This window comes from Saimiri boliviensis, chromosome 10 (genome assembly GCF_048565385.1).
Source record: "Saimiri boliviensis isolate mSaiBol1 chromosome 10, mSaiBol1.pri, whole genome shotgun sequence".
NCBI classification, from domain to species: Eukaryota; Metazoa; Chordata; class Mammalia; order Primates; family Cebidae; genus Saimiri; species Saimiri boliviensis.
The window spans coordinates 63,278,031-63,298,551 of NC_133458.1; the positions used below are offsets into that span (position 1 = coordinate 63,278,031).

At 37.9% G+C, this 20,521-nt stretch overlaps 2 protein-coding genes across 11 annotated transcripts in view; one reads left to right on the forward strand and one right to left on the reverse strand.

Moving 5' to 3' along the window:
• The window catches only part of GRM3 (glutamate metabotropic receptor 3), a 220,627-nt gene that overhangs the window by 195,135 nt on the left and 4,971 nt on the right, over positions 1 to 20,521 (forward strand). For all 3 annotated transcript variants that reach the window (XM_074379348.1, XM_003921155.4, XM_039472808.2), the window contains one exon: positions 9,947 to 10,121. In XM_074379348.1, coding sequence (XP_074235449.1) covers positions 9,947 to 10,121 — 175 coding nt within the window. The remainder of the gene's footprint in view (positions 1 to 9,946; positions 10,122 to 20,521) is intronic.
• ELAPOR2 (endosome-lysosome associated apoptosis and autophagy regulator family member 2) overlaps positions 1 to 20,521 on the reverse strand; it is a 376,613-nt gene that overhangs the window by 162,527 nt on the left and 193,565 nt on the right. The window lies entirely within an intron of this gene.

The window sequence follows — 20,521 nt, forward strand, 5'->3', positions numbered from 1 at the left end:
CACACACATAAAGTTAAACTTAAAAAGTGATTGATAATAGAATAAGACTTAAACTACTAAGAATCTAATTGTGATCTATTTGAGAATACTTCAAATTAGATATAGGAAGACTTGGCTATCACGAATCAATCTGTAAATTAAAATACACTTGGAACATTAAGCTAGGAGAAGTCTAAAGATAGAAATTTCACTCATGCTTCATTACTTCTCTAAAACAAATTAAAATACAATGTTAATTTGCTATGTCCTTTCTATAGCCTTAGTTATATGTACACATATATTTTCCTTTAACTAGTTAAAAATTTTACTACACATATCCAAGTAACCTAACTAACACTAAATGAGTCTTAGTAAGAAACAGTTTAAATTTCTGGGATCCTTTATAATTATCACATCTCTTTTGAAAGAAACTTCATCATTCCATCATAATTGTTCAGATTGTTAAAATGCTACATCAGTTGTGTTTCCATTTATAATTCTGATTTTAGTATCTTACAATGAGTGAGTATAGGAATGTTTCTCTCTTCAAGCATTTGTTTATTATTCTCTATATTTCTTAAATTGACATAAAGTTTTCCAGAAGCATAATGGTTTCCTTGCTACACAATGATTTCATAAACCGAATGAAATGCCTTCATAGGTTGTAAAAATCCTTAGATCTGTTTACTAGCAATTCCTACATTGTCAAAATCTAGAAAATTGCAGCCTAAAATGAAGACAGAGTGTATACAAAATTTCAGCTAGATAGGAAGAATAATTCAAGAGGTCTGTTGTATAACATAGTGACTACATTATATTCTTGAAAATCACTGAGAGTCGATTTTAAGAGCTCTTACCGTAAAAAATGGTAAGTACATGAAGTAATGCAAATGTTAATTAGCTCTATTTAGCCATTCCACAATGTATACATATTTTAAAACATTATGTTGTACATAAATGTACACAATTGTTATTTGTCAATTAAAATAGATAAATGCTTCATTAAAAAAAGACAAATCCTTTAAGGCATGGGATCAAGATGCCAGTGAAGAATATTGTATCTAGTCACTTTATTCATAACCATGTGACTGAAACCTATGGGCTATATAAGAGATGAACAATAAAGATGAAGAACATAAGTTCAATGTCGTGGGGCAAGACTACCTAAAGAAATTTTGGAAAATCTTTAAGAAGAGAAAACATCAGAGCTGGATTGGCCAAGTCAAAGAACAGAGTATATGAACCACAGGGGAGTTGGAATGTTAGAATTTGGAGATTAATATGGAGAACTATAGCTAATGTATTGTAATGCCTCATCTCTATCTGTTGTTTTTATGGATATGTCTAGTCCAATAGATCTGCAGATATTTGTTTTTAAGCTTTTAGGAAGCCACTTTTAGCAGACATGATTTTTAGTATTGGAACTGAAAAAATAGTTACAATACTAATTATTTTGTCCTCACATATGATTTGAAACTATTAATTCTCAAAAGAGCTGGTTTTAAAAAGATGACAGAGCAGAAAATACTATTGAGAATAAATATAAATATTATAAAACTTTAATTTCATTCAATGAATTAGCATTTACTTCTAAGACACAGAAAAAAATATGAATTTTTTCTTTACATGATAGCAATAGAGTGGAACAACTGATTGAACAGAGTTAGCTGAAGACACCAGAGCTTTCACCACATAGACATCATTAGGCCAATGGCATAGAAGTCGTGGAACAGAGTTTTTTAAGGTTCTTGATAATTAAGGTATCCAGTGACACTAAGATCATCTGAGGCCTCACAAATAATGCCAATCCTAAATTTACAAAAAAAAAAAATGAGAAAGGTAGACTGAAGCCTCTAACCCAGTGGTTTTCAAATTTAGCTGCATATTGAATCAACTGGGTAGCATTAAAAAAAGTATTGATACCTGAGACACAGCCCCAGAGATTCTCATTTAATTGGCCTGAACTGTGGCTTGGACATAAGGATTTTTCAAAGCTTACTAGGTAACTCTGATTTGCAGCCAGGATTGAAAACCACTGCCCTAATGAATCACGTGTTCTTCTTGTCGCACCAATGTCTAGTTGGGCCTGTACCGTTTTGAAATGTTTTGAAATATTTGTCAAAGATAGAAATTTGAGAAACAGAAATAAATATCCGGATTCCTTATTTCTCTTAACAAAGTAAAAATGTGAGCCCAAATTCCTACATTCAGCAATTAGCTGGGTCTGAGTAGCGCTCACCCCAAAGGAGCACTCTTGCTTCTGTTGCCCCTGTCTCCCACTGATCTCTGAATTCTCACACCTGGCCCCTCTCACTTATGAACTTTCATAGACCCTATAAGCATTTGAACTTGGGACCCTTGCTCTAGGAATTCCAGAACAAGACTGAGATTTAAAATTTCCCAGAGGAAAATCATGTGGTTCAGACAGAATCAGCAGCAATAATTTTAGAGCAGCTGAAAAAACTTTGAGCATCGAACAGTCAACAAGGTTTACAACTCAGTGCTTTGCCACCCGTTGTGAGTTATAAATAAACATAAAGCATGATTCGAGTCTTCACAACATTTAAATCTCAGCTGGAAGAAAGATATTAAACAAGAAAGAATTCAAGAATTATAAACACAGAATAGTTTGTAATTAATTGAAGAAATAAACTGTAAATACCTGTGGGCTCCATAAGAGTAATATGAGTAAGAACGTGATCTTTCCAGGATTACTTCTTGAAGATGGAATTTTTACCCAGTAACCTTAGTGAGCAAATGCAACTAAGGTAGCTAGAGAATATAGGAAATATCCCTCAGACACGACAGAAATGAAACAACCAGAAGGAAGCCATTATCAGTCTTACTCAGGTGGAAAATGGGTTGGGTGGGTGAGATGGGTGGTTCATTTAGATGTTTAAGGGCTTTAAGGTCTTGAATTTGTTTTGTTTCGATTATTTGCTTGGGCAAAATAGTGACATGAAAGGAAAGAGGGAAAGAAAGCTTCCTGATCAACTTGCTCTGCTAGATGCTTCAAATACATGAGCTCACTTATCCTTAGCCTCTTTTTGATGAAATTTGGAAGCAAATTTTATTATCCATTAGAGAGAGGAGCAAACAGAGGATAATTAACTTCCCAGGTGGCACAGTTAAGAAATAATAGTTTTTCTGATTCAAATCCATGCCCTTCATAGTGTAACACAGACATAACCTTAATCTGAAGGTTGGACTTGAAAGAGTAGAGTCTAGATCAAGGAGGACTAATTGAAGCTATGATAGGAATTCAGTACAGAGCAAACAAGAAATTCAGTAAGAATAAAAAATTCAAAGGATCTTTAAGAAATTATCCAAGTCATCTCCTGCTATATGACAACTAACCCTTCTCAGGTGATTTAGGAATCAAACACTGAGTCACTGGCATCCAATACATAGCTTAAATTGTGTAAATAAAAATGGGGCCATGTTTGAGTGGAAAGCTATCCATCAAGGAATTCATTTATAGTAATTACTGAGTGTTTTGTTCATGTCTTCCAAAAAATATTTGAGGACTTATATTCTCTTTTGTAACTTACAACCTAGTGGGGAATGAGTGGAAGATGGAGATGGAGGGTAAATAATGAATAAATGAAAATGCAGGCTCATTCAGTAGTGAATGCTGTAATGGAATTTTTTCTAATGCTTTGAAAAGCAGGTTACTGCAGTTTATCTCAAATTTTAATGTGCATGCAAATCACCAGAGGATCTTGTTGAACTAAAGATTCTGATTCAGTAAGAAAGGATGGGGACCAAAAATCTAGATATCAGCAAGCTCCCAGGAAATAGAGATGCTACTAGACTAAGGACGATACTTGGAGCGTCAAGACTCTAGGTTCTTTTGGGCGTTGGAGTAGATGAAAAAATTTACCTACAGTAGACAGATACTTGAGAATTGACTCTAGAATTTTGACAAGGTTAAAATACTTACAAAGAAATTCCTATTTTCCCATGTTGACTATTTTGAAGATTCAAAAATATATATCTCAAATTCTTTTTTAAAAAAATTTGTCATCCCTACTTTGCTAGTACCTATTTCATAATATTCCACTGAAGAAAATATTCCACTGAAGGGAAGGAGCCAGACATTGGAATTCTATGTGCTATGCAGAAGAAACAGCAAGTTCAAACACTCTTAAACAAAAGTATCTTAGAAAAGAAAAGCATATGACTACAGTTTAATGACTAAATGGAAGAGTGATTTGATATGATAAATAGGCAGGAGAGTTAAATCATGTAGGAATTCATAAGCCATAGCAAAGAGTTTGGATTTTATTCTCTGTGGAAAGGAAAATCACTGAAAGATTTTTAAGCAGGGGAGTTTATGATCTCAAATTTTAGGGGGAAAAAAAGCAAGCTGCTATAAAGACTCTATTACTACATGACAAAAAGGCAAAGGCATAAATGGGGAGGCTGGTTAGGAAGCTGAGGTGGGTACTGGGGTCAGAATCATCCTACGGTAGGATATTAACGGAGATTGTTAGAAGTAGAGGTAGAACCTGTCAATGACTGTGAAGGTTTTTACCCCGCTTGCAATCTACCAGGTTAGCCTGCCACAGTTTCAGGATGCTCATGCCAGAAGACACAAGACTCTTGATTCAGAAACAAATAATTTTATTACTCATGGCCATAGCAGTAGCCAGAGTATCAGCACTTGTATAGGTTCCTTGAGTTCTGATTTCTTGTCTTTCTTTTTTAGACAGAGTTTCCCTCTTGTCCCAGGCTCGAGGGCAATGGCATGATATTGGCTCATTGTAATCTCTGCCTCCCGGGTATAAGCAATTCTGCCTCAGCCTCCCACGTGGCTGGAATTGTAGGCACCCGCCACCATGCCAGGCTAATTTTTGTATTTTTAATAGAGACAGGGTTTCACCATGTTGGCCAGGCTGGTCTCAAACTCCTGACCTCAGGTGATCTGCCCACCTTGGCCTCCTAAAGTGCTGGGATTACTGATGTGAGACACACACCCAGCCAAGTCCTGATTTCTATAAGGCAATGCAGAGTAGGCTAGGACACCTGCATAAGCAGTACTCAAAAGATCAGTATTACTTGTTTTTTTGTTTTTTTTTTCACCTTAGGATCAAATATACCAAAGCATGCTGCTGTTATTGATCCTATCCTTATGTCCAGTGTTGACATTGTGTTCATCATGGGCATAGCATTATTTTTGATTATTTTAAATATTGCATTATTGTCTGGATTAATGTATTTTGGATGCCTCCTTAAATCTGTATCTCAGGCTAGTGCCTTACTTGCTTCACACTAGCACCACCTCTGCCTTTCCCCTGATAGGTAGGATGGTAATTTACATGTCTATCACCAACAAGGCATAAAACATTGAGTTCCTCCCCTCTCTGAAGTTCCTCAGCATACTTAGTCTGGTGTGTATGAATTTCACCCACCCTTCAGGATGGGGAAATTTTAATCTAGCCTTAAGTAATATTTTCCTTAAAACAGCTGAAATTAGGATGGGGTGGGGGGAGTAGGGCAGCACAGTGAGAGAGCAACTCCTTGCCAATAGAGAAGACACGTTTATTTTCAGTTTAAGCACTCAGCAGCTACCTATGGCTCAATCATATTGAAGGTCCAATATTTTTGTGCACTCAAAAGACTAAATTACAAAATAAGATCATCATTACTGTCACATCATCATATGCTTCAACACTGGTGACCCATTGACTAAGAAGCTAGAGCCTACAGCTTTTTGGCTGGAACTTATGGCTTGTGCATTTAATTAATTTGGCCTTGACTCACACAGCAAGTGTGACTTGCTTCTTTTTGATATGAAATTAACAGGGCATTTGCGCTCTCATCATGATAATCTCTCTCACGGTCTTGCCTTGTTTTAACATAAGGGCTGTCACTGATGGCAGGAATTTGTCTAGATGTTTTTGCATCCCTTTCTCATTCTTTGTCAGCATTGCAAACCAATCCAGGTGAGTAAGTGCCCAAATACAAGTCAGTGCCTCACCTATAGTTTCCCAGAGAGCTAAGTTCCACTGAAAAACGAAAAAACAGAACAAACGAACAACAACAACAAAAAAAAAACTCTGAATCCTTTGACTGTCATCTTGGAACAGATCTAAGTTTGGAATAAGGGACTACAGCCGGGATGAATCCTTCAACGGCACAGCGTTGCCATTCTTCCTTAACAAGCATATGTGCCCCGATGCCTCAACCTCCCAAGAAAACCAGTGAAAGTTCGAATGATGCATCTGGCTTCTACCTTCTCTGAAAAGTCTCTCACTATGCTCAGTGTAGGTACACGTCTCTGCAATTTTTATGTAAAAGAGAGTGGATTTTTCTGCCTACCCAGGACAAATGTTAGTACTAGTCATTAGAATCAGGTGGACCTGAATCCAATGGGAGAGGAAATTCACCCCACTCTACCCTCCAGAAAAGAATTAACAATAGCCAGAGCATCAGTCTAGCAGCTGTGTTCGAACCTACTTCCTGTTACTCAACCTTCAACCACATCCCCAAATCCTCCTCCTAAGCAGGCAACAAAGTAGAACACTATTCCTGGCTAACAATACAGTTTAGTCAACATGTTTGCTACTGATTCCCACCACCTTCCCTCAAATCCTGTTTATCAGCCATTGAGGCCCTCATACTTTCTGAAAGAGCCACGTGTCTGTTGGCATTCCATCCTCATTGCCAAAACTGTCAAAGACTGTGAGATTTTACTGTACTTACAAGGTAACAAGTTAGCCTGTAGTTTTACTAATGCTAACCTAAAGGACTTTATGACTCACAGCAACAGCAGTAGCCAGAGTGTCAGCGTTTGCACGGGTTTCCTGAGTGCCACATCTCATAGGGCTACACAAAGTAGTCCAGGTGACCCCTGTACTGTCAGTGGGTTACATCACAGCAGAGGAACTCTGAGACTAGGGAACCTGAATCTTTTATAATGAACAGTATGCCACCCTTTGTTCTAGAGGTAGGCACTGTCTCTATCTTCTAAAGCTCTTTGCTACACAAAATCGTTGAAAAGACATTCTGGAACAAAGCAGTCAGAGCCTTGCTCACAAAATAACATGGGAGGTTCATGCAGAATAATTTTCCAATAGAATTTGCTATTGGACTGGATGTGTGGGTGTGAGGGCAATAGTAAAATCAAGGATGGTCTCTGGCTTTCACACTGGGTGGCATTTGGTGTGACTTACTCAAACAGGGATACCCAGGGAAAGGGACCAAATTTTGATTACGTTATTATGCTATGCCTATTTCATTACCAAAAGGATATGTCATGGTGGCAGTTGGATATTTGACTCTAGAAGCTCAAAGTATATAGGTCAAAATCAGTAATAAGTATTTGGACATCATCAATATTTAAGCCATGAAATTCAATGGGATGGTGAAGAAAGAGAGTCCAAACCTGAACTCTGAGGAACTCCAGCACCTAAAGTTTAGGTAGAATAGATAACTAAGACAAAGAACAACCACTGAGGGAAAGATGTATCCAGGAAGCCAAAAGGAAGGAAGTGATTAACTGTGTCAAGCATTGCTGCAAGTTCGACAAAAATGAAAACGACATCATGAACTAGTAGTATACAGTCAACACAGAATTACAGATAAAAACAGACTTTTAATGGTGGGACTTACTGAGGGAACTGGATAGCTGAAACTGTGAGATCGATATTTGAGATTTACAATAAATAAAAGGTGTTTCGAATTTATAGCAGGTATACTGAAAAACATGGTGCACAAACTATGGTAAAAATGCAACTTTAGTGCTCCTTCCATTATCTTTCCAGTATTTAGTAAGGGTAATCATCCCCCACCCTGGGATAGAAATTCCTATGGACATGCTCAAATACCAAATGTTCACCACATGTGAGGCTCCATTCTGGTGCTCCGAATAGCACAATGAGAAAAAACATTCATGACCTTGGCTAGATGACTTCATGATCTCTAAGTCCACATATGGTTAAAGGTACATCCTTCAGCTGCCTGGAGGATGACTAGAGGTTGTTTTCATTTTTCATGTGATCTTCAAAAGTTACCCTGTGGCCTTTTTTCCCTGCAGGACCTTGAGTGAGTTGGCTGGCAGTACTCTATTGTGATTTGTCTCTGGTGGCTCCATGCTCATTCCCAGGGCATCCCGCTATCCCACCCTCAGCCTCTTTCTGTGAAGGTCTCCAGGCAACTCTACATAGGCCCAAGACCATGATGCATGATGGCTCTTGTGTGGCCCATCTTATCCATCCATACCATTCACATAACCATTTCTTTCATAAATTCTCAGAACAAAGGACTACCTCAAGACAGTAGCAAGTTTTGTGCAATGTCACTAGAGCAACTAGCCTTTTCCCACCTTCTAGGTTTCCAAGGCAGAAATCAGGCCCCAATCCAGGACATTCTCCTCCTGCAGAAACACCTGACTTTTTGTAAGTGGCCACATTGAAGCACTCCTTGCTAGGCTTTCACTGAGGAGACAAAAATCACAGTACAGCTTTTCCCAAGATCCCCTCCTCCTAAATGCCTCTCCTCACCAATTACTGTAATGTCTTAAAGTGTATGAGTAGATTGAAGAGTTATAGAAATGCTTTCAGAAAAGGTTCCCGGGAAATTTCACACATTTGTCTTTGATCTTTGTAAAAATTTTAGGCTCCTCTGTGGCATAATTCTTTAGACCTTTATTTACTTTAAATGCTGAAAGCATAATCCATCCCTCCCGTGATCTCTGATGAATACTGGCTTCACACTGGCTTCAGAGTCAGAGTCAGGAAGTGAGACAGAAAGAGGACAATTCTAACATCACATTTCCCGTATATGTAGAAAACAAATTATTTGAGATTTATGAAGGCTTTTGCATCATAGATTCAGATAGCAGCCTGTTTTCTGAGAAGTTGACAAGAAAGTAGCCTGCAATTGGGGGCCCCAAGTTGGACAGCACTGGACTAGTTAAGGGAGACAAGAACCTTAAAATGATGAGGATGGATGATGCTTTCAGCATTTAAAGTAAATAAAGATCTAAAGAATTATGCCACAGAGGAGCCTAAAATTTTTACAAAAATCAAAGACAAAAGGAAGCCTTCTAAAATTATGTGGCTTCTTCAGTTATGTGTTCAGTCTTCAGCTCTCCTTGATTAGACAGGAATGTCAGACACTTTACAGAAATGTTTTATAGATGCCTAAAGTCATTTAGGGCATTTGAAATTATGCTACTTTGTAACAGCATGTGCCTAAGGGAAAAGGAAAAATAATCTAAAGTTACTCTAGGATGAGAATGAGAAGACACGATAAACCCTGGTTCTGGAGAACTTTGAGGAGAAACAGAGGGAGAAGTCAAAATTATCTGCAGAGAATGGGTGTATGGAAGCCCAGAGAACATGAAGATTGAACAGTGAGGACCTGATGCATCAAAATTCCAGAGAGATACCAACAAAATAAGCAAAAGCAAAGGTACCACAGAAGAAAACTAATAGAGTTCCCCAATGAAGACTAGGGAAACCAGTAGTGACAGGCAGAGCTTCTAGCAAGCAAGAGAGATAGAAAAATGTAAAAAAAAAAAAAAAAAAAAAAAAAAAAAATTTTTTTACAATATAGTGAACCTTAAACAAGTCAAGTTCATAGACTGAAATCATCAGCAATCTGGCCACTTCATCATTGAATATGTTTTACTATTTAAGATTCCAACTCCGGTGGTTTTGCAGAAATATCTTTATAAAAATATAAAGAAAACAAACAAGAAAATCCATGCAAAGTCTTGGCAAGCATTCAGAAGTACCCCACACAAATGGTGTTTGCTTATAAATCCTAAGCAATATTTCCAAGACTACCCCAAACATAGAAGATCCAAAAAAAAAAAAAAATACCGTATTTGGCTATAATAAGAAAAAAGCTATCGATTACTTTGGATTTTCATTTTGATCTTGTTTCAGCACTCTCTTTAGTTGGCCATTTGACTGAATGTACAGCCAGACACTTACTAGCCAACCTTCTCTTGTAGGTGCAGACAACAACCATGTGCATCTCTGTCAGCCTGAGTGGCTTTGTGGTCTTGGGCTGTTTGTTTGCACCCAAGGTTCACATCGTCCTGTTCCAACCCCAGAAGAACGTTGTCACGCACAGACTGCACCTCAACAGGTTCAGTGTCAGTGGAACTGGGACCACATATTCTCAGTGTAAGTATGGAACTCAGCACTAACTCCTTCACACGTAGCATTGTAGTCAGGATCAGTCTGCCAAGAATAGGCAACACATGTATGTCCCCATGAACAATCTCAAGTCAATCTTTCTAAATACGGATTTAAACGCTATGCATCAGGTACCATGCTAGGTGCTGGGGATACAGTAAGGAGCAAACAAGTCAACGTTTCTGTTTGGGCAGTACATTCAGTCTAGCAGGGAAGAAAGACATTAAATCCATAGCTGCAATTAGGGGTTTGACCATGTTGTGGAGTTAGATAACCTGGTCTCTAGTCCTGTTCTGTAATCAATTTAATAGGTAAATTTGAACAAGTCACTCTATTGCTTTCTGCCTCATTTTACTAATTAAACTAGGGGACTGGACTAGATTAGTGTTTTAGAAAGTATATTCCATGTCACACAGATGCCAGAGGGGCCTCATGAAAAATTAAAAGGGGAAGATAATAAAAAACAATGAAAAATGCTACGTTCGTAATACCTCCTTGAAAGTTAACAGCATTTCCTTTAACATGCATGTGTTATACATGTTTCTACAGCAAGAAAGCATGTTTAACTTTGTTAAGAATTAACAAAGTTAAAATACTTTTTAAAGTATTTTATCACAGTAAAACTAACATCCTGTGGAACACCCCTTGGAAAGTGCTGGAATAGACCTTCCTCCTACTTCAATGACACAATGTTTTCGCAGCCGAGAAGGCAGTGTGAACTGAAGGATACTAGGATAGTTCCCAGTCCCAAATTCTCTCTGCTACTGGCCTGCAAATGTCTGAAACACTATCCTTAGAGAATCACTGATTTAATTCTTCAGAGTTCTCTAAAGCACAAATGTACCTGAAGGGGACAACCTTTTAAGCCGTTTTCAGCTAACTTGCGGCATGAAGTAGAAGCAATTCACTGACATGGGATGAGGAGGAAGAAAAGAACTGGAGCCATGAGAGGGAGAGGGAGGACGGAAAGTGACAGAGACAAATGACTGCTTCACAATTTTGCCTTGAGTTGATTACAAAGGATACTTCAAAATAGCTCAGCGTCACAGGGTGAGCAATCACATTAGTGCCCCAATTTCTCCACCGAAGTACAGAATTTAACAGGGCAGCCCTTCCCCAGGAAACAGAGGGAAGACTGACAGACTGAGAGCACGTGTTCAGGGATAGGCTGCACGTTCCTGTCGTTCTAGCTGAACTCCAAGTTGTCACAAAATTTGAGCCTCAGGGCATGGCAAAGCCTGTAAGATTGTTTTCCTTGGATCTTAGAGAAATATATTTATTCCTTGAGCAAACAAAGCTCTTCTTTAGCAGACTAATCTTAACAGCTACCTAATCCAGACCAGAGAGAATTGTCAATAACAAATACAAATAACAACAACAGGTAACAGAAACTTTCATTTGTTGAGTGTTTTTCATATGCTGGGAACAGTGCTAAATACTTTACACACATGTGTGCATGTGTGTGCTGTCCTAATCAATGCTCCAACCTTTTAGGGTAAAGAAACTCACCCAGGGTCACACACTTTAAAAATGGCAGAACCAGAATTTAGTCAGTTCCAGTGATTTCAAAGCCAGTGCACTTAACCACTGAGTCATGCAGCCTCTCCCAGAGAGCAAGCTGGGAAAGTTCTCATAATGCTAGGTCCTTGGCAGGGTTTTCAGGGAGAATAAATATAAAAAAAAAGGTTATCCCAGCAAAATTGTCCTATGGCTAGCTCAGAACTTTTGGTTGTTATTAGAACAATTCAGCAGAGTCCATAAGTCTTCTGCAGACTTTATTCAAAATCGCATATATCCAGACCTCAGTAATTTAGAAATGGCAGAATTTTCTAATACAGATGCTGGAAATTAATAAATTCTAGAAGGGATAACAAGGGCACTTTCTCCAGCCAAGTCTCTTGTTAGAAATTCAGAAATATCCATTTACATAAAAACAATGTACTGCAACCACAGCAGACCTGTTAACTATTACTCAGTACGCTAATCTGATAGTAACCCAATTAGTACTTCAAGACAGGTGTTTGAACATTTTTGGAATGTTTTGTTACTTGATAAAATTTTAAATAAACTTTTTTTTAAAAGTCTAAATTCAGACCTCATTGTTTCAGCAATATTTCCCTAATTAATCAAAATCAGTGAAGTGGTATCATGTAACAAAGTGAAGATTTTATATAACATCTTCTGGCATTTTAAAGGGCATAAGTAACAAATACATTCACCTGTTATTTGCATTTTTATATCTTTTATTCAAAGTAGTTGTATATTCATGAATTCATTTTGTTCTCATGAGTACCAGATATCATAAGTTCTATTTTATAGGTAAGAAAATTGAGAATTGGAGTTATTCCTCAAGGATATACAGTGATTCAAGAGTCAAGAATTGACCCTGGATTTCCTGACTTTCAATTAAAATACTTGCCATTTTCACAAATTGGAAATATTTAATATCAAGAAATGTATTCGTTAAATTATTGAGTACCTACTACACACAAAATATTTCTAAGCACTGTGTACACAGTAATGAATAGGACAGAGTCTCTGGCCCCATGAATCTTTGTGTCTAGGACAGTGGTTTTCATACTATAGATTATAAGCCATTACTGGGTCATGAAATTTAGTATCTTTAGCCAGTGTCCTTTAAAATAAAATAATAGAAAATCTTAGAGTGTATTACATGTAATAAAGGTAAGGCATGAAAGGTAAGTCATGAGGAGATATATGTGTATGTGTACCAGGTCCAGGTAAAATGTATTTACTTCTATGAATCACAATCAAAGATATTTAAAGGCCAGGGGTCTACCCAGAATTTAGTTCTGTTCATGAACATGTTACTAACCCACTTTGCTAAGAATTGAAGCAATTCATTTAATATCTTAGTGTCTGTTTCCTCTATTATATATTCAGTTCAATTTATATTCATTTCCCTCTTAAATACTAGGAAATATGTCGCTTTATAAATCAAAAACATTCCTTAAACTTCCCTGAGCTCATTAGATAAAGCATGTGTTTTACTTGGGTTGTACACAATTTATGTTCTTCCAGTGAAAATGTTATAACTTTATTTCATTGGGTAACTGTTACCCATACTGCTGCTTGTTTTTTAGTTTCTTTTCAGAGGTAAAAACAAAACCCAATGTAGAGATGAGAGTAAGCTAATATGCAAATACGCTTATCTCATTTCCTCCACTTTATTCCTGCATAACAAAATTCTCCATAACTTAAAGTCTTAAAACAATACCTCTTTTTATTATTATCTCTCACAATTTACAAGTCAGGAATTCAGACAGGGCTTGATTCAGCTTCATGAGGTTGAGTTTCTTTCATGATTTTAAGCAGAGACTGAGCTGATCTGGAAGATCCATGATGGTTTCCCTCGTTCCTGGCATCTTGGCAGGAAGCCTATCCATGCTGGCTCCTAAAGAGCATGTTCCATAAAAAAGGAAATAGAAACTGGCTTGGCCAGGAAACTGGTACCATGCTTATTTATCAAAGCTCAGATTCAAGGGGAGGTGCATAGACTCCACCTCACAAAGAATCTGTCACCATTTTAATTATGCCACACTTTCCAAATCCCAAATTAATCCAGTACTGCATCTTACCAAGAATTACAGTGACTTGACACAATCCTGTATGAGAGCAAGAAGTTACCCCAACTGGAAAGTACAGCCATATCAATTCTAAGTTAATTCTCTGGCAAGAGAGTAGGAGAAATATCACATTACTTTGGAGCCTAGAAGGGTCTCCTGATGGCAACCAAGGTGGTTGATAGCAGAAAGAGCAATTTTTAAAGCTGAGCAATTGCTCTAAAAAACTGGAAAAGGATAACCAAACTCAGAAGCAGCCATGAAAGAATGAACATGGTTAAAAACATCTTGGAAGACTGAAATGTTTTACACATTCCTATGTGCAAAAGAGTACAATTAAAGTTGTGCCTGATTAACTATATACAGTAGAAGAATAATAAAAACAAATGAAACCTTAATGTTTCTCCATTAAGAATACCCAAAGATCAATGGTTCTCAGATATTTGTATACAAAAAATAACTTCTTTGAAATGGAGATGCCCTGGTCCCACCCATAGATATTCTGACTCATGTGGTCTGGAGCAAAGGCCAAAACTCTGGTTTATAACAGATACCCCAGCTGTTTCAATAGAAGTGGTCCAAGGAAAATATTTTGAGGACCTCTATCCAAACCATCCTTATCTACTTCATCCACTGAAATCAGTGCAGTCAGTGCAGGGAGGTTCTCTAGACCATCAAAGAGGAAGCAGGGTTTCAGAGAGGGAGTGGGATTCTGAATTTCCACGCTTTGCTTCATAATGCCAATGGCCACATCCTCATGCAGTGATTTCCCAGGCTCCCTCTGGAATTTTCAGGGAAGGCATTTCCAGCATAGAAGAACCTGGACACTCAGAAAATATTTACTGCAAGTGAGCATGCTCCTTCAAATGACAGTACAACTCAGAGACCTTGAAATCCTAAACTCACACCTTTAATTCTACTCCCACACCCACACACATAAGCAAGCATTCTTTGCATCTGGATGAAAAAGAGGTCATTTTTATTCTCTTCTGCTCTAGAAGAAAAAGGGTTTCCCAGAGCTGGTCCCTAAGGACAGGCAATCAAGAACATATGTTGGGAATATAAGTAGAACTGCATAACATTTTAAGAGACAGCTGGAAGTACACATGAAGTTACATAGCATAAACCCCATAGCACTCATGCAGGTCAGGATATTGGCACTAATGTGATTTTGTATCAGCATAGACTGGGGAGAGAGAGAGATGAAAAATGATGTGTGCTCATGGTCTTCAGAGCTATTACGTACCCAGACTTGGTCCTATAAGGATATTTGTATTTGTCTCTTGCTCATGGTAACCGTTCAGATGTATGTATGTCATTATCATGAAGATCAGCTAAGAAACTACTACAACCTAATGATGATTTTGGTCCCCAAGGAGCTGTAAGCATATGGAGATTGATTTTCTCTGCCAAAACCTTATTCAGAAGGTCACTAGTCTAGGTCGCAATGTGTGAACTGTTGAATTAATAGAATTATTGATTATCACAAAGTTTTTGGCATTATAGAAAGAAAGTAGTAGCATAAAAAGGTTAAGTGAACAGTTTTCTAGAGTCATGGCAGCATTTTCCACACAGCTACAGCCACAGAAAGCAAGCACATGAAGACCAGACTTTGGCTTAGTTAGCAGGAGGTAATGGCCTAGTTAGCAGGAGACAAGCCATTGATGAAGTCTGAAAACGCCTTTATAAAATGAAAGTATCGCATGTAATGCCCCAGCTTCTTCTCTATAGTGCAGCTCTCAAAAAACAGCATCACATGCCTGTACTCTAAGTTCAGGGAGTCCCACATGACACTATGCACTAGCCTGGCCAGGAAAATTAGCAAGGTGTTTGGTAATACAGACAGAATTGATGGTCTTTCTTGTCACAGGTATATCATACACATAAATCTTTAATGGGCAGTGCATGAAGAACTAGAATATTCAGAAAGTTAAGCCAGCTGCTTCCATGTAGAATATACCCAAAGCATCCAAACTAGATAAATGTTAATCTATTTTTCCCTTTAGAAAGTCCATAGAAAAGAAGCTGGGTGTGGTGGCTCACACCTGTAATCCCAGCACTTTGGAAGGCCAAGACAGGTGAATCACCTTAGGTCAGCAGTTCAAGACTAGCCTGGCCAATATGGAAAAACCTCATCTCTACTTAAAAAAATACAAAAATCAGCCAGGCATGGTGGCACATACCTGTAATCCCAGCTACCCATGAAGCTGAGACAGGAGAATCACTTGAACCCAGGAGGCGGAAGTTGCAGTGAGCCAAGATCATGCCACTACACTGCAGCCTGGGTGGCAGAGCAAGATCTGCTCCCCCACCAAAAGAAAAAAAAGGAAAGTTCATAGAAAAGATAACTATTGGGTATTGAGCTTATTTCATCACTTAAAATCTGTATAGCAAACCCCCATGACATGCTTTTATCTATGTATCACACCTTCACAGGTACCACCAAACCTAAAATAAAAGTTAAAAAAAAAGTCCACAGCATTCCTGAGAATCTCATTCCATTCCCTTTCACTCCCTTTGTCATTATGAATGGAAGAATAGGGTCTCCAGCTATAACAGGTAACTCTACATGTATTAGAGAATTGATATTTAGTACCTCTCCTTTCTTCTGTTTAACACTGTCATTGCATTTGTCTCACAACTACTGTTTTCCATCCCTAAAATCATTTTCTCTTTATCTCTAATATGTCCCTAGTTTTTCCTCAGGCAGGTATAGTCCACTCTCTTTAATAACAGTGACTACAAATACCAAAGCTGGAAGGGCCACTTTGGAACATTTATTCTAATAACCACATTTCTCGATTAGAAAACTAGGGCCCTGTCTACTAGATACTTCAAGGAATTTGGTAACAAGTCATAGGTGAAATTCTCAAAAGCTGCTATATGGTTCCTCTGGCTTCCCTGGATTTGCTGCCTTAGCTCAGTTACAAAATTCAGCTCATAGAGTATTATGACAATGAGAAGCTCAGCATCTGCAAATTCCTTTTTTTAAGTTAAAATGTTACTTTTCAGCTCTATACCTGATGGCATCTTGTTCTATCAGCATGGGTACAGACTTGTATTCCTCTCAAAAGCCCCATGCCAGGGAGTTCAACAGCATAAATCATGTCCATCTAAGACCCTAGTGGTCCACAGGACCAGGCTGCACACAGAGAAGGTGTGATCTTCTAGAGGAGCTACCCACAAAGCTTCTCAGAAAATGTGATTTGATGAAGATAAATAAAATAATATTGCTAGTGGTGACTGACTAAATGTTTAAATCGAAAACATAATTTCTCCCATTATGTAGTTTTTTAAAAAGCAATGATCACTTTCTTGAATTAAATTACATTGTACAGTTCCACATTCTGTCCTGTATATAAGAACAGAATGCAAACTCAGCATTCCTAAACCAGAAAGCTGAATATTATATGAGCAATACCTATAGCCATGTGCATTTCCATGTAACTCCATGTTTATAAAATTTCTTTGGTAACATGGTGCTATGCTTAAAACTATGTAGATATGCTATTTTAGGAAGGAATGTATATAATAAATCATTACACATGCATTGCTTTTTAGATGCTCAGTTCTTTAAAACAAGCAAAGAGTCAAACATCAATTTCCCTTCCCTATTTCTTTTTTACTTTAAGTGAAATTCTCTGAACAACATCGCTAAATGGATAGATTTATGTGCCTATATAGCATAAAAATCCCTACCTATATGAGAAAATATATATGCAGGATATCTCTGATCTACCTGGTGTAATTTTATAGGCTTTTGGAGAGATCCCCCTTAACAAATATATTAGTTCATTCTCACACTGCTGTAAATAACTGCCTGAGAGTGCATAATTTATAATGAAAAGAGATTTTATTGACTCACAGTTCTGCCTGGCTGAGGAGGCCTCAGGAAACTTACAATCATGGCGGAAGGCAAAGCAGGCACCTTTTTCACAAGGTAGCAGGGAAGAGAAGCAAGCAAAGGAGGAACTTTCCAAACACTTATAAATCCATCAGATCTCATGAGAACTTACTGTCATGAGAACAACATGGGTGAAACTACCCCATGATCCAATCACCTCCCACCATGATCCTCCCTCAATATCTGGGGATTACAATTCAAGGTGAGACTTGGGTCGGGACACAGAGTAAAACCATATTACCAAATAAATAACCAACCTGATGTAATCTACCTTCAATTCACTCATTCATTGAAGAAGCTTTTGGTCTTAGACACAGCTCTAGGATGTGGCGATTAACAAACAGAAAAATTGTATACTCATCGTATTTGGATTGTAACCAGGCCAGAGGAGAAGCACAGACAGATAAACCAATAGTACGTATCAGCTGTTTATAAAGGATATGGAGAAACTAATGGAGAATGAACAAGTAAGACACACTGGAAATGTAGAGTGACTGTTTTTAATAGAGTTGACAGGAAGGCCTCTCTGATAAAATGACATTTGAATAGAGACATGAAGAAAATGAAGGAAGTGAGCCATGCCAATATCTGATGGAAAGACATGCCACACAAAGGGAACAACAAATGCAAAGGCCAACGTTGGGAGAACATCAAAGAGGCTCTTTATAAAAGAAAAGTATATCACATAATGCCCAAGCTTCTTTTCTATAGTGAGACTCAAAAAAAAAAAAAAACCAGCATATGCCTGAGAGTCCCCTAATAACACTACATAGTCACCTGGCCAAGCAAATTAGGTTTGAATGTGGTTAGAGGAAGATGAATAAAGGTGGAAGTGACAGGAGAGTAGGACAGAGAAGAAGTAGGTCATGTAGGACTTTGGAGGTCATTGTAAGGATATTCACTCTTCTATCAAAAGAAATGAGAAAGCACTAGAAAGGTTTCATCAGAGTTGTGGTTTGACCTGACTTTAAAAGCATGAGTTTTGGCTGTGTGGTCAAAATAGAAAAGAAGGAGCAGAGAGATCATTTAGGAGGCATAGTCCAAATGGTGGTGGTTTAAACCAGAGTGAGTGATAGCAGTAGAAGCTAATAAAGTGTTCTGATGCTGTACATAATTTAAAGGTGAAGCTAACAGGATTAGTTCCACTAGAAAGGAAGACTAAAACTAATTTTATTGGAGTTTAACACTTTTGGTTTTAGACTTTTGTCCCTAGGCATAGTAGCACATGCAACTCATATTAGTTCTCTGAGCCTCAAGGTGAGTAAGTTTCTGATCCTTGTCTGAAAACATATTCTGATAGAAAAGAGGATAAATCACTGATATTGAGCAACTAAGAGATAGTGAAAAGAATGCAGAATTGGTAGAAAAGCATAAAAATTGAGCCTTCTCATTTACCAATTATTTATTGGGCATCCTTTTTTGTAATTTTTGAGGGGACGAAAAGAGAGTAAAAGAACATATTTTAAAGCAACATGATGTGGCAAGAATGGAGGGAAGTATTTAGTTGAAAACTGATGGTTTGAATGTAAGCTTAAATTTCATGTGTTAGAAACTTAATTTCCAAATTCATATGTTGATTGGAGGTGGTATCTTTAGTATGTAACTAGGATTAAATAAGGTGAGCAGGGTAGAGTCCCCATGATGGGACTGATGGCTTTCACAGGAGACGACGAGAGACTTGAACTAGATGCTTACTCTGTTTCATCATGTGATGCCTCTCACCATGCCATGAGGCAGCAGGAAAGCCCTCACCAGATGCCCAGTGCCATGCTCTTGGACTTTCCAGCCTTCAGAAACATGAGCTAAATAAATACCTTTTCTTTATAAATTACTAGTCTGTGATACTCTGTCACAGAAACAGAAAATGGACTAAGACAAAGTGCTATTTTTGTTGGTAAGCTAATTAAGTTATGACTCATAAAAAAGGTACATGCCATACCTTCTTTTTCCATAAATCTTGTCACACAAGAAAAGAATCACTGAATGAAAAAGTCATTGCTTTCATATAGTTCCACCTCCCCAACTGGCAACTAAATCCTAGATTTGCAGATTTTTATCCTATGGCATAATGAATATGATGATCTTAAATCTACTGTTAACAGTTTAAAACCATTACTTGGGTCATAAAGAGGAAGTAGTCACTGAGAATTCAGTCTATGTTTTTTCTTTTCTTTGTTTTTTTTGGAAGAGACCCTTTTTGACAGACAGGGTCTCGTTCTGTCACCTAAGCTGGAGCGCAGTGACTCAGTCCTAGCTCACTGAAGCCTCAAACTCCTTGGCTCAAGTGATCCTCCCACTTCAGCACCTGAGGCACATGCCATCTTGCTCAGCTAAATTTCTTTAGAGACAGGGTCTTGCTACATTGCCCAGGCTGGTCTCAAACTCCCAACTGGCCTCAAGTGATCCTCTCAGGGTGCAGAGATCACATGCCTGACCCACTGCACCAGGCCCAGTCTATATTTCTTAATAATGAATTCTTTGCCTTCTGCTGTGAAATCTCTGACATAGCAAGAATACCAAACCAATGGGTAGTAGTAGTGTCCTAATCTGCCCAGATAACATATATTAATCAATCAACAAATACGATTTTCCTGAAATGGAACCAAGGGACCCTAGCACAAGTAAAATTAAGATGATGACTAAGAAAACAGATTCAATGACAAAGCAGGACACGCGGCAATAAACAGCTAGTGGAAACTGGATTCCATTACCATAAGAGTAAAATATTTAAACAAACAGACTTCCTGGGAAAAAATTATTTGGGGTCATCAAAAGCAAGGAAATGGAACAGATGGAGCAAATTGGAATGTCTGTCTTGTTGAAATGTTTATTTTTTTTTTCTGAGACTGATACAAAGTAACACTGCTAAAGTAAGACTGATTCTCAGCAACCAGTCTCAG